Source organism: Chenopodium album, chromosome 27 (genome assembly GCF_948465745.1).
Source record: "Chenopodium album chromosome 27, dcCheAlbu1.1, whole genome shotgun sequence".
NCBI classification, from domain to species: domain Eukaryota; kingdom Viridiplantae; phylum Streptophyta; class Magnoliopsida; order Caryophyllales; family Amaranthaceae; genus Chenopodium; species Chenopodium album.
In genome coordinates this window covers 24,821,297-24,835,391 of record NC_137860.1, presented here as the reverse complement: position 1 = coordinate 24,835,391, position 14,095 = coordinate 24,821,297, and the positions used below count along the sequence as shown (strand labels likewise).

The window sequence follows — 14,095 nt, the reverse complement described above, 5'->3', positions numbered from 1 at the left end:
ATTTCTTTTGTGTGTATTTGTGGTTTTCTTCTTTGAGAGTCACTATTGTAAAAAAATAAATAAAAAATAAATAAAACTACTTCACTTATAAATAACTAATATGGAGTAGTGAACAACAAGGATAGAAAATTAAATTTGAGAATGAATAGTAAAAATAAAGCAAAAAAAGTCTACTTTTTGGCCAAAAACCAGTTACCAATTAATTTATTTTTTTTTAAAAAAAACAATATAATCAAAATTCAAAACCCCCATCATTTACTACGAGTAGTGAAAAAAATATCATCATAATGTTAACGTGTATGGTACCAAGGCTCTGTTTAATTAACTTAGCTTGGACTAATTTTTTTGGTGAGAAAATAAGAAGTTACTTCCTTTATTCTTTGTTTTTTTCAATTGACAATTTTTATTTTTTTTATTACGTGTGTCAATTGAAAAATTATTATTATTATAATCTTCTTATATATGTATGGCTTTCTAACAACATATCCATCAAATAATGCATTATTCTTATATGTATGGATTTCTAACAACATATCCGTGTTATTCCCAAAATTTCCATTCCAGTATTCCACGTACCAAACACGCATATTTTTCATAGCCGTGTATTTTGTGCGGAAAAAGGGTTTTGAATGTTGCATACGAGTACATGTTTGATATTTCCATTGCTCGTTAAAGTTCTATTCATTCTTTTTTCACTCGTTCCATTGATGAGTTGTGCTAAATGTAACATTTAGAATTGGTCATTATAGGGAACATCACCGGTGAAAAATCGGAGTGAGGGTAGTTTAACGATTTTATTTGAGGCTCTAAATTCATTTATCATATACTTCGTATAGTTTATCAAAGAGCAGTCGGTTCTCTATCGATCTGTCTTTTTTATTGCTTTGGTTGTATATAGGCATTAGAGATTGAGAAGACTCCTTTTTTTTATATAATTATTTAAATTTGGATTATGAATCTTAATAAAATTGTAAATGTATTATATTATTTTATCTACTTTTCAATATTTCTATAGAATCTTATTATATTTATCTCGAAATTTTAGTTTTTAAACCGCTAGTCTTATAGGTAGAGTATTTTTTATACATAGTACTGTACTTCGTAATACATACTCCTTCCGTCCTCTATGGCCAAAAATCACGGGAATTAAGAAACTTAAATAAAAGTAATAAAATTACATTAAAAAGATAAATTTACATTGGATATGTAAAATAGTAGAGAGAAAAAGTAATAAAAGTACATTGAAAAACAAAATTTACATGCAAAAGTTAAATTTGCACAAATATTGTTGCAATTGGAGGTAAATTTGATAAAAAAAAAATTAATATTAATGGTACTTGAAAAAAGCAAATGGGACTATCAATTTAGGATTAAACATAGGCCGACTATCATTTTAAGACGGAGGGAGTATATCCTAATAAATATTCCTATATAATATAGTTTGAAATCAAAACATTTACGTTGGCATAGAAACTTAGAATGAGATTACTCAAAATACCAGGAAGATTAATATCCACCGTCCAAGTGTAGATTATAGGGTATAAACAATGATTAAATATTTAGTATAAATTTGTCGCGTTCATAAGCATCAGTTATGTAATATATCAGTTCCTCCGATTATATGTATTAAAGCCTTAGATGATGACATTGCAAACATTGGTACTGAATGTATTCCCCAGTCTGTAATTTTGGGCTCTCCAATAGGAAGCCAAAACTCTTTTAGCCTAACTTAATGAATGCCCCTTTTTCATTCAAAAAAAAAAAAAAAAAAAAAATATGCATCAGCATTACTCCGCCACAATGATATCGACACTTGTTACGCGTAGTATTATGAAAGTGAAGTATGAGAGTTTAGGACTTAAGAATAATGGGAGAAAAAGACAAGAAATACGACCTCATATATTTCTTTTTTTTTTTTTTTTTTTTTTTGACAGGCTCATATATTTCATTTTGATATTGACAATTAATAATTGCCTAATTGTAATAAATAGCAATAATAACGAGTAGTTCTACCTTTTTTAGAGGCTTAATTATTTCTTATGTGTTAATTAGGCTCGTTCACTACTTCACCTTAATTTTCCTGAATTAAAATTATTTTTATTGAATTGAAATTATTTTTACTAATTAAAACTAATTTTACTGAAATCATTTTTACTAAACAGAACTTATTTTTACTGATTTAAATATTATTTCTACTAATTTAAATAATCTATTTTTATAATGTATATAGTTGGCATATATATATCACGATGATATATTATGCCAACCATATAAATTTACATAATTTCGTATATGGTTGGCCTATAACGATAATGTATATGGACAATTTAAGAATTTTGCAAAGAATTGTCCATTTGTCCGTATATAATAATATCCATGATCTAAAAATGCTTTTGATGGAACTTGGAGCCTTATTAATCAGCTGGAGAAGTGATCTGAGTGCGTACATTTATATACTACCTCCGTTAATAGTTATGTGCAACTTTGGGGTATTATTTGTGAGATATAAAATATTCCAAAGTTGCACATAACATTTAACAGAGGTAGTATTTGCCTTCAATCTTTGAAGTTTGGACCCATGATGAACCATAAAAAGATTACTAGCTTGGATAGTCATTGTATATCTCTATGTATAGCAGTATAGAGACTTTATTAGGAAAATTATGGGAAATTGTATTTGATATATTTGATTTATTACATATAGTTGTATGTTGTATGTGATATTAGGTATCCTATTACGATAAATTTATAAAAAATAGTACTTGTTTACCAAATATAACCGACTACAATATTATCAATAAGACATAATATCTTATACTTGATAAAAAATAATAATAATAATAATAATAATAATAATAATAATAATAATAATAATAAAAAGTAAAAAAAAAAAATTATATTTTATAACTTTATATCATTAATATACGAATATATACTAAAAGACACACCAGCAATGACACGTGTCATCTCCTGGTGTGTCCTTAGTTTTTTTTTTTTTTTTTTTTTTAATATTTTAAGGAACAAATCTTATACAAATATAGCTCTCTAAATTTATACAATATAATTACTTAAAATAAAAAAGATTTGACATATCTTTAACGCAAAATATTTATATAGCTATAATAAAAAAAACATTCTTAATATAAGTTTGATAACTTTTTACATCATTTTATATTTGTAATCCTTTATTTTGATCAAAATTTGTCAACTCTATTTTTAGATTTTATAAAAAACTAATTATAAATTATAATGATAGTTTTAAAATGATTATTGAAAATTTCCGTGCAAGGCACGGGAACTAACCTAGTATGTGATAAAAGTGTAGACAAAAGTGATGCATAAAAAATATATGTGAAGTATAAAAAAAAAAAAAATCTTGTACCACAATATTTTGCAATATATGGAAAAAATTTACATAAAGAAAATCATAGTAAAAAAAGCATCAATGTACATGAACTTAAATTAATTTTGCTGAAATTAATTTTGCCGAACTGAAATTATTTTTACTGAACTGAAATTATTTTTGCAGAACTGAAATAATTTTTACTGGATTTATTTTTACTAAACTTATTTTTACTGAACTTAAATTATTTTTACTGATTAAAACTGATTTTTACTGAACTAAAATTATTTTTACTTAATATTTTTTTAAGGTAGAGTGAAGAGGGTCTTATTTCGTATAAGCGAGAGTGCTTAATGTTAAGCTTTGATTTAACAAAAGGTTTTATTTTTCTTATTTGTTTTGTGTTAAGATTACCATATTATTGTTAGTTTGTTATAAATCTTATGATATACATACTAGTATATACAAGTAATATATTAAAACATCGATTATGGTTTTGTTTCCGGTTTTTTTACGATATACTTCTGAGTTATTACTTAATTCACAATATGCCCATCAGAATTTTCAAATTCACAATATACTCATAAGTTTAATGAACATGTCACCAAATGCCATTTTTGTTAACTCTGTTAGTCATGTAAGTTAAGTGTGCCACCACCTCTTATTAGTTCTTATTTAATAAATTAATTAAAAAAAATTTAAAAAACATTAAAAAAAAAAAGTAATAATAATAAAAAAAAAATATCACCCTTCCTCGCCCCAGCCCAGGCTGGCTCCCCCTTACTAGCGCCCCTCCCCTCCCCCACGCTGGCGCCATCCCCCCCTACCTTGCGCCGGTGCCGCCCATTCTATAAACTACTAACCCACCTTGAATTCCCCCTCCTTCCACCCAAAACTCTTATAATCTAAAGCTAGCCACCAGCCCTAGCTCCCCACCTAAAAAAGACCTTACACCACCCGAACGCCTCCTCTCCCTTTCCTTATAAGGAAAATGGTCGCCACCCTAACTCGGAAAATCAAAATCCTAAAACCCAAATTCAAAACCCTAGACATTTTGATTTTGGGGTTTAAGGTTTCGGGGTGGTGGTTCGTCAAAGGGGGTGGGGGGGATTGGGTGGAGATGACATAGGGAAGGTGAATTGGGTTCATCAGCGCAGGGGAGGGGGGTTTGGGCGCCTCGTGGGTGGGGAAGGAGGGCTTTTAGAGGGACCAGAGTTAAGGTGAGAGGATGGCAGCTTAGGGAAAGAGCTAGAATGGGTGACGGGAGCGGGATTGGGTCGGGGTGGCGTCAGCACAGGAATTCGGGGGGAATTGGGCGCTAGCGAGGGTTGGGCTATGTGGCGGGGTTGGGGGTGGCTTGGTGGAGGGGCGTGGTGGGTGGGTTTTTTTTTTATTTATTTTTATATATTTTAATAATGAAAAAACAAATATTTTAAAATTTAAATTATTTAAAAGAGAATCAATCAGATGCTATCACGTGGCATAATTAGCCTTAATGACTAACGGAGTTAACATCCATTAGTCATCTGGGCATTTGGTGATATTTTTGTTAAACTCAAGAGCATAAGGTGAATTTGAAAATGGGTATATATATGATGACGAATGAACGAATTACTCAATGGTATATTGTGAAAGAAATCAAAGTATTAATGTTTGTTACATATGAAAGTGTGAATATATCAGATATTAAAGTACTCATATCAGATATTAAAATGTTAATTTATCATATATTAATATTAATTAAAGTATTAACATCATATAGAAAGTATTAATATGATATTAAAATTTTAATATCTAATGTTGTTACTATCAACTTGACTCACGGTGAGTTTGGTCTCACACAATACCTTCTGCTGTGTAATAGCATGGGAGATCAAATGCTGAATGATTTCTTGATTACTTACATAGAGAAAGATATGTTTTTGAATGTTGACAAGAATGATATTATAGATTGATATCAAAACATGAAACTCGTAGAAATAAAAGTAATTTTTAAAAAAATTAACTATTTGGTTGTAATATGAATACTTTTGGAATGACTTTTTATTAATGAATTATTAACTTTTGAATATTCATGCATATTGACTGGTATGCGATCGATGGATGACGATGGCACATCACTCGTAAGATCCTGGATCCGTCACTGTTGGCCCGTATTACAAGGCGGGGTTACTCGCTCAGTATTATAAGGGTTACTCGGAATATGTTATATGGTTAAGTAGTTTAGTCCCCGTGCATTGCCCGGATTAAGTAGCTATTATTTGTTTAAATAGTTGTCATTTTATTTTCGAAAAAATTGTAATCATAATCTCATTAATTAATTTTCAAAGAAGTACTATTGTATTTATTTAGTTTGGAATATATGAGGGAAAAGATAAAGGAAAAAAAAGGAAGATGTCAAAAATAGTTTAGGCAGGAAAATTTTTAATAAGAAATTGACATGTGTCTTTTGATGATGTCGGCATGTTTTGTTTTAGTAATAGTTTTTAGATTTGTTGTTTTTACAAGTGATCACGGCAACACATACAAAACGCGTTGATCTAACAAATGTATAATTATTAAATATTATTATACAGAGTATAATATATTATTGGATTTGTCATAATATATAAATTCATACCATCATACCATCAAACATTTTACTACCTCCGTCCCCTTTTAATAGTCCCTTATGGGCAAATTTTAGGACATGTTCTCTTACATTGAAATTCAGTTCAGTTCAGTTCAGTTCAGTTCAGTTCAGTTCAGTTCAGTTCAGCTCCTAATTTCCTTCTCTTATAAAATATTCATTTCAGTTCAGTTCAGTTCAGTTCAGCTGAGTTCAGTCAATGAGAACAGGCCCTTAATCCCAAAATGTTCACCCCATTTGTTTTTTTCAACAACTATTAATATTAATTTTTTTACCAAATTTCTCTCCAATTTGCAACAATACTTGTGCAAAGTTATATTTTCCATGTAAATTTTATTTTCCCATGTACTTTTATTACTTTCTCTCTCTACTTTTTTGCATACCCAATGTCAATTTACTTTTTCAATGTACTTTTACTATTCTTATTTGTGTTTATTAATTCCCGTGAAAAATGTCCATAAGGGACTATCAAAAGGGGACGGAGGGAGTATTATTTTTACTGCTCGTAACATACTTCCTCCGTTGCTTTTTAATTGCAATACACACTTTATCATGGTATTTAAGAAAAGTGGACCTCTCATGATATAATACTCTTAAAATGGGATTAAAAGGTTATTAGGAGTATAATCAAGTAGGCCATGTGCTTTAAATAAAAGTAATAGTACAATTTCCACTATAAAACCTTCCTTTTATAGTGTATTGCAACAGTTGTGATATTTCCATTTTAGGGAAGTGTTGCAATTATAAAGAAACTGAGAAAGTATTACACTATATTAGAGAAAAGAGCCGTCAAAAAATAGATGTAGTAACTGCATCTTTTAACTTAAAAACAGCATTAAAATGAGCCACAAATTATCAAGCTACCAACTTATAAAGGTGTGAGCAGGTGCGCAGAGCCGGAGCTCACCCGGGCATGTTCACTTACTAGGGACCCACCCTTCATTATTTCATTTTATAATCTGAAGGAATCATAATAATTTCATTTTTATAACCCCTAATTAATTAAGTAATTATAATTCCCAACATCCCCATTTCCCAACAATTAATTAAACCTTTCAAAAAAAAAAAAAAAAAACAATTAATTAAAGAAAATAAACACCAATCAACCATATCCTTAAAATTATCATGATTGGACCATCATTACCTTCCTCACATTCTCTCTCCTCCCTCACTATAAATCACCCCCTCCCTCATTCCTTGCCGTCATCACTCCAAATAATATTCTCCCTTTAAAAAATAAAACACATTAAATTTTTTGATTACTACTCTTAATTGTGTAACAAATTAAATGACTTATGATAGTTTATGCTGCTAATTACTCGTCTAAGAGCCTCCGCTCTTCTATCACCGCTTTCGGCTTCCCTCGCCACCGCTACCACCGTTACCGCCGCCTACGCTAATCTAATTTAAACCCGTAAGGCTTCTTCTGCTCGAATACCTTAATCCTATTGGTGGGGTCGGCTACGTAAACTTGTAAACTCGCAAGGCTTTAACCATTACTAGGGGTGTTCAAAAACCAGTCCGGACTGAAAAAATTATTTTTCTTACTCTTCAATATGCCGTCCCCAAATTCGAGCAGGAACGGCATATTGTTTTCTCCTAGGGTTTCCGAGAGATCGATGTCGTTCAACGGTAGAACCACCGGTGTTTCACCGGCGGCGGAGAAACTCCGGCGACCTAAAACGGTGTCGGATTTGAAATCAAAATCGGCGATGCAATTTTCCGGCGAATCTCCGGCGAATGAGGAGGTTAAGCCGAAGAAATTGACGAAAGTGTTGTTGAATGTGACGATTCAAGGAAGTGTTGGTACTGTTCAGGTTATTATTAGTCCGGAATTTACTGTTAAAGATTTGATTGCTGCTACTCTTAAACAGTATGTTAAAGAAGGTCGTCGTCCTGTTCTTTCTTCCGCCATTGTTGATGATTTTGACCTCCATTATTCTCAGTTTAGCCTTGAAAGTAATTTTCTCTCTCCTTTATTTTTATTATTATTTTAATTTCTTATAAGATTCCGTTGTTATTTTTCCTGATTTGTTGGTTTAATTGTTCTGTTGATGCGATTTTCTCTGTCAGAATCTTTCAAATTATTGAACTAATTTTATTATTAATTTATTATTAGTCTGCTCGGATTTGTTTATTGGTACTCGTTTAAGTTATACTATTGACGTGACAACTAAAACTGTGAAAGTATTAGACAATATTCTAGTCTATGATTGATATGATCATATAGTGTCATCTTACTTGTCGTATTACTAGTTCAAATTATGTTGTATCGTTATTAATCGATGATTGGAAGGTTAATTGATGAAATTTAAATTGGTGGATTTCAGGTTTGGATAGGGAAGAGAAGATTGCAGAGTTAGGGTCAAGAAACTTCTTCCTATGCAAAAGGAGGAAAGAGGTGGCGGAAACGGCGTCGTCTTGTGCAAAACAGGCTGATCAAGCTACTAAACTTGCTTCTCCTTGCCCTCCTTGGCTCAAGTTCATTAGTTTCTTATTCTGAAAAAAAAAAGAAGAAAAAAATTGAGATATTTGGTTATGAAGAAAATTTTCTAGCCAGAATCTTGTTTAAGGTGGTGGTCCAATATTATGTGAAAGAAATTTGGACTAGTATATTATTTAGATTTTAATTTTATTCTCAAAGATTTGTTGTTGAATCTTAAAATATTAGTTTGTACAGTTAGATTCCTACACCAAAAATTAATCATAAAAAAAAAAAATTAGCTAGAATGTTAGTCTTATCTGAATGTATGGATGTTACTGTCCTTTGAATATACTCTGAATCTGGAGAATTGCTTAAACAAATTGTCAATTTGTTTGTTGGCAAGTTGCTTGTTTAATAGAGTAGTTGCTGAAGTAATATCCTTAGTATGTGGAAAGGATAAACATGGGTTTTATTATTTCTTACTCGTATTATGTTTCATTGGTTGTGATCGCTATTAATTAAGGGTCTGTTCTCTTCAGATTATTTTCAGTTCAGTTCAGTTTCAATAAGTTCAGTTTAGTTCTTAATTTACTTTTCTTATAAAATATTCAGTTTAGTTCAGCTATAATCAGTTAAGTTAAGTTCAGTCCAGTCAATCTGAACAGACACTAATGTAGAAAATATTAGATACAAAACTACAGTATTATGATTATGTATAGAGTAGCATGTAATATGCGAAAAACAAAGTTTGGTTTAGTTGGTTGGAAATTACATTGTTATCAATTATCATAACTCATAAGAGGTTTAGATCCTTTCAATTATAAACGTGTGTTAGTAAAAATCTCTTAACTTTCTCTATCACTTCCAAGTGCCCTTCCGAAGAAGGAAGCGGGGACCTAAATTTCTCTGAGTGGATACTTTTATGAAGCAAAGGGGATGGTAGAGAAGTATCCTAGAATTGATCATGGTTATATGTTCGCAGTGGTGTCAACTACCGCCATTGCATTGGTTTGAAAAACACTACTCTCTCCGTCCCTTTATTAGAAGCCTATTTTTAATATTTTTTATTCACATAATAAAGAGATATAGACTTCTAATTTAGAGACGGAATGATGAGTAATAAAAATGAGGCTCTTTTGGCAGGAATCTTGGAGGTTCAATTCATAGTACTCTTTTCATTCTGACGTAGTTGAGTCTTTAATTTCAAAAACCGAGAGACAAGGAGTACCTAATCAAGAGCCAGTGCAAGTGACATTGGCTGTTCCAATGATGTTCCAATGAGCCAATAATCCCAAACTCCCCTTATGACTTTAGGTCATTAGAATTGCTCGTTTTGGCTAGTATCATATCTCGTTATTAATAGCGAGTCTTTTTTTGGTAGACTATGAAAGCTCTCTCATCCCACACCTTCCATCTAAGTTCAATTCTTTTATACAAGAAGACTAGCTCAACAAGGTTTCTACTTAATTAGCCCTCTACTCGCCCCTTGTTGTGATGGTAATCAAGCATCAAGCTCAATTGGCATCTCTATAAATTACCCTCATATTGTTATCAAGCATTCGAAATTTCAAACCCAGTCATATGTAGTGAGTAGTGCCTGCCTTATTTATCGTAATTGTACTCGAGTCCATATCCTTGAACTAATGAACTGGTTGTGTATAAGTATAAGGCAAAGTTTTGTATACACCCGATTTTCAGTAATTTACTGAACAACGGGTTCACTTTTGTCAAATTTAGTGTCATTTTTGTCAAATTTGTTGTCACTTTTGTCAAATTTATCAATTAAGCATAATAACTCTTATATATGTCAGAACAACTTTTGTGCATTTTTGTGTAACTTTTGCGTATTTTAATGTCACTTTATAACGGATGGTCAGTAATTTACTGAACATCCGTTTTATTTAAAAGTTTGTCTAAGTATAATAGATGCAATGAGTTTGTTAGCGTTTTTGCATATTAATCAAGCTGTTTGTTTCATCCTTGCTAAAAAGAAAAAAAATGAATGTTTATGATGTATGGATCAGAGTATTATGTATATTCACATTTGGTGGGCTATTGGACAAGGCTAAAAGTAAAACTAGGCCCAATGTGCATAGTTTGAGGCACATTTAAGATAAGATATACAGTATCAAAGGAGCCTAAAACGACTTTTCTTTTATTAGCGGTGGCACATTTATTCAACAAGACTCCATTACACACTTGAATATCCACCCTTCATTTTTACAAAAAACTAATTCAACGGTTTAAAGTATATTTGATGATGACATTAATTAGTAACCTTATTTTTTTAAAACTCCTTGTTCTTGTTGTCGTGACAAATATAGTATAAATACCCATCTTACTTTGTTGCAAATTCATGCAATACATTTTGTCTATTATTTTTCATTTCTTCTACAAAATTGTGAACTCAAAAGAAGATTTTTTAAGTTTATTTCCACATTCAAGAAATCAAAATGGTAATTTAATATGTATTTAAATCATTTTGTGCGTTTTTTTTTTTATTTAATTTAAGAAGAAATAAAATAATATGGTCACCTACTATGCAGTCTTATTCCTTAGGCTTTTTTTCGGTTTTGGATGGAGAATAGTAAGTCTTATTAGAACTCTTTAATTATTTTTTTTATTTTTTATTTTTTTAAAAAGAATTTAAACTCTTTAATTAGAAGATCAAGTTTTGGTCAATTTTTTTTTTTTTTTTTTTTATTATATTATGTTCTAATAAGAACCATTTACTATGTCTATGTTTATGTTTATGTGTAAGTTTAGTCAAAATTAAATGAAACTTTTACTTCAAACAAATTCTTATGTGTATGTTTCTTCTGAGTCAAAATTAAATGAAATTCTTATATTGATATACATTTGTGCCTTTAATCTAACTACATATGTATTTTTCATTGATTATTGCAGTCTCTCATCAACACCAATGAATTCCAGGTCACCTTTACATCTTTTAATTTCCACAAAATCAATTTAAATTGTCATAATCTCTATTTTTAGAAATTCACAAGTCTTATTGCAATTTTGCTATTTTCAGGCTGAATTCACTCAAAAATCTGCTAGAGTAAAGTCATTGGACCTTCATCCAGTGCAGCCATGGTAATTTAATGAACGATTTTCAACCTTTCATATAAACTTGTGTACTCTGTATAGTTCACCATATTTTCATTTAATCAACAAAACAAACTATTTATTTATTTAGCCTTTATAAAAATGCATATAAAGGGCAAATGATTTTTTTTGGAACTCCATAAATAAAATCATTATACATAGCATGTTAATAAGGCATTGACTAATTGTTACATTATCACTTATCAGTAAATATATAGATAGAAACTAAAATACATCTTCCTACTTAAAAGAATAAATCATAATTCCCTAAAATATGCAGGATCTTGGTTGGTCTTTACTCAGGAACAGTCCAAATCTGGAACTATCAGTCAAAGGTAATAATAATCGAGATGTATCATTTAATTAATATTAATTCTTTTGCTATTTTACTTTCTGTTTGACATTTACAACTTATTTATTATATTTCTGATCTTTTTTCTATCAGAGCATGGAGAAATCATTCGAGGTTGCTACCAATGTACCAGGCATGTCATTGATTTTCCCCAAGAGTCTATTATATATACCCGGGTGTATCAAACTTTTATTTGGTACTCTATATATTTTATCTCTTGTTAATAAAGTAGCAATGTGTTAATTATAACAGTGAGATCAGCAATATTTGTAGCACAAAAGGATTGGATAGTAATAGGAAGCGATGACAAAATGATCCGTGTGTATAGAGAAGGTGAAGGAGTTTATAGCGCATGATGATTATGTGAGGCACATTGTACTGTTGTTCATCCCACTCTTCCATATGTGATCTCCGCGTCCGATGACAAACAAATCAAGCTTTGGGATTGGGAGAACGACTGGGTTTGTACTCGAACCTTCATTGGAAGCAATCATTATGTGATGCAGGTGGCTATCAACCCGATTGACCATAACAACTTTGGGTTTGGTGGTTTTTGGGGGCGAGGCGGTTGCGGGAAAGGGAGGGGAAGGGTTCCGGTGGCTAGGGGTGGTGGTGCGACGCGGCTGGTGGTTTCGGGGAGGGGTGCGGTGAGGTGGGGGGAAGGGGGTGGTGGCGCGGGGGTGGTGCGGGGGTGGTGGCTGGGTAGTTTAGGTTTTTCCTATTTTTTTATTTATTTTAATTTTTTTTTATTTATTTTAATTTTTTTTTAATTTTTTTTATTTTTTTTTATTTTTTTGGGCCAATAATAACGCGACACGTGTCGTTATGGACTCACTTAACGGATTCCGTTAAGTGGTAGCAAAACTTAAAAAAAGGGTAAGTGTTAGGTAGCAAAATAAAATAAAAGTTTTGATAGGTAGGAAAAGTGAAATCGAGGTGTTTGTGAGGTAGCAAAAATCAAATTTTCCATCTTATTTTATTCTACACCCACTCACATTCTTTAATAACTTTTGTAAACCATGTATTTATTATAGTAAGGGCCTGTTTCGATTTACTGAAAACAAATGAACTGATTGAAACTGAATTGAATTGATTGGAGCTAAACGCAAGTGAACTAAAATATTTGACTATGGATTAATGATTTTTAACTATGTATTAGTGATATTAATCCACTAATAATAATGAAAAATAATAAAAAAAATTCATAATTAATCCATTTTTTTTTTGTTTCAATTTTTTGTTTTCATATTAATTAATGCTTGTGAAATTAATCATTTGAACAATGAATATTATTATTATTATTATTATTATTATTATTATTATTATTGTTATTATTATTATATCTCAAAAACAAAAGTCATACAACCTACAATAAATTAGTGGGAAGCCGAGATACAATCTGGGCCCCCACTCCTTTAGCTATAGTAAAGCCTACCCTAGTGAAGATATGAGCTGCAGCACAAGCCCCAATGTCTTGCGTCGTCGAGAACCTCTGAATCCGCTTCAGCAATGCAACAGCCTCCTTCTCTAATTCCCCAAGCGAAGAAAAGGTGAAGGGAATGAAACCGTAGCCAATCGCCCGACAACGAACTTCTTACTTAACCTGCTTCCGATGAGTCGCATCAGCCACAACCCGTCCATGAAAAAAGTCAGATAGCCCTGTCTGTGTCAAAGGAGAAGACCCTGTGAAGTCGACACATACATCACGACCACGATCCCATGAATAAAGTAACACATCGGCAGGTCTGAGGGCCCCGTCATCCTCCAGACAACCCTATGTCAACCTCCTTTCTTGCTGAAATCCCAGATCTGTAGCAAGTATCAACAAGTGTATCTCGAACAACATTATGCCGATGTTTAATACCTACAATACCAGCACACGACACCGCATGGTCACCGAAAATATCCCCAGTAAAAACCCGAGAGCAAGCAGAGCACGATGTCGAGATAGAGAACAATGGAATACCCAGCCGATAGCATAGCACACATCGGTATGTCTTAACGTTCATCGTCTGACCCAACCCGGAAATAGGGACTGCTCGAAGCCAAGCAGAGGTGTGATCTTCCTGCTACGACTTCCACAATGCCGACTGACGAGGAAACAAATAAAAGGCGGATTTTGCAGAAGCGGTAACCTTTGTGAAATATATATCTACCAATTTCTTCATGAGTTTAGGGGCAGCAACCTCACAAGGATTACCTAGCTAAAATGTCAGACTCCACCGTTCCATTAAACAG

General features: G+C 31.8%; 1 protein-coding gene and 1 long non-coding RNA gene across 2 annotated transcripts; both read left to right on the top strand.

Annotated features, from left to right (window-relative positions):
- Positions 1–7,169: 7,169 nt before the first annotated feature.
- On the top strand, positions 7,170–8,702 carry LOC145621301 (uncharacterized protein At4g22758-like). Its single transcript, XM_081676044.1, has 2 exons — positions 7,170–7,931; positions 8,303–8,702. Exons 1-2 carry the CDS (start codon positions 7,529–7,531, stop codon positions 8,473–8,475), a joined length of 576 nt encoding a protein of 191 aa, XP_081532170.1. The 5' UTR covers positions 7,170–7,528; the 3' UTR covers positions 8,476–8,702.
- A 2,053-nt stretch (positions 8,703–10,755) lies between these two features.
- LOC145619118 (uncharacterized) lies at positions 10,756–11,936 on the top strand. Its single transcript, XR_014108092.1, has 4 exons — positions 10,756–10,853; positions 11,305–11,331; positions 11,432–11,493; positions 11,786–11,936. It is a non-coding gene; the product is annotated as an uncharacterized LOC145619118 (long non-coding RNA).
- The last annotated feature ends 2,159 nt before the right edge of the window (positions 11,937–14,095 follow it).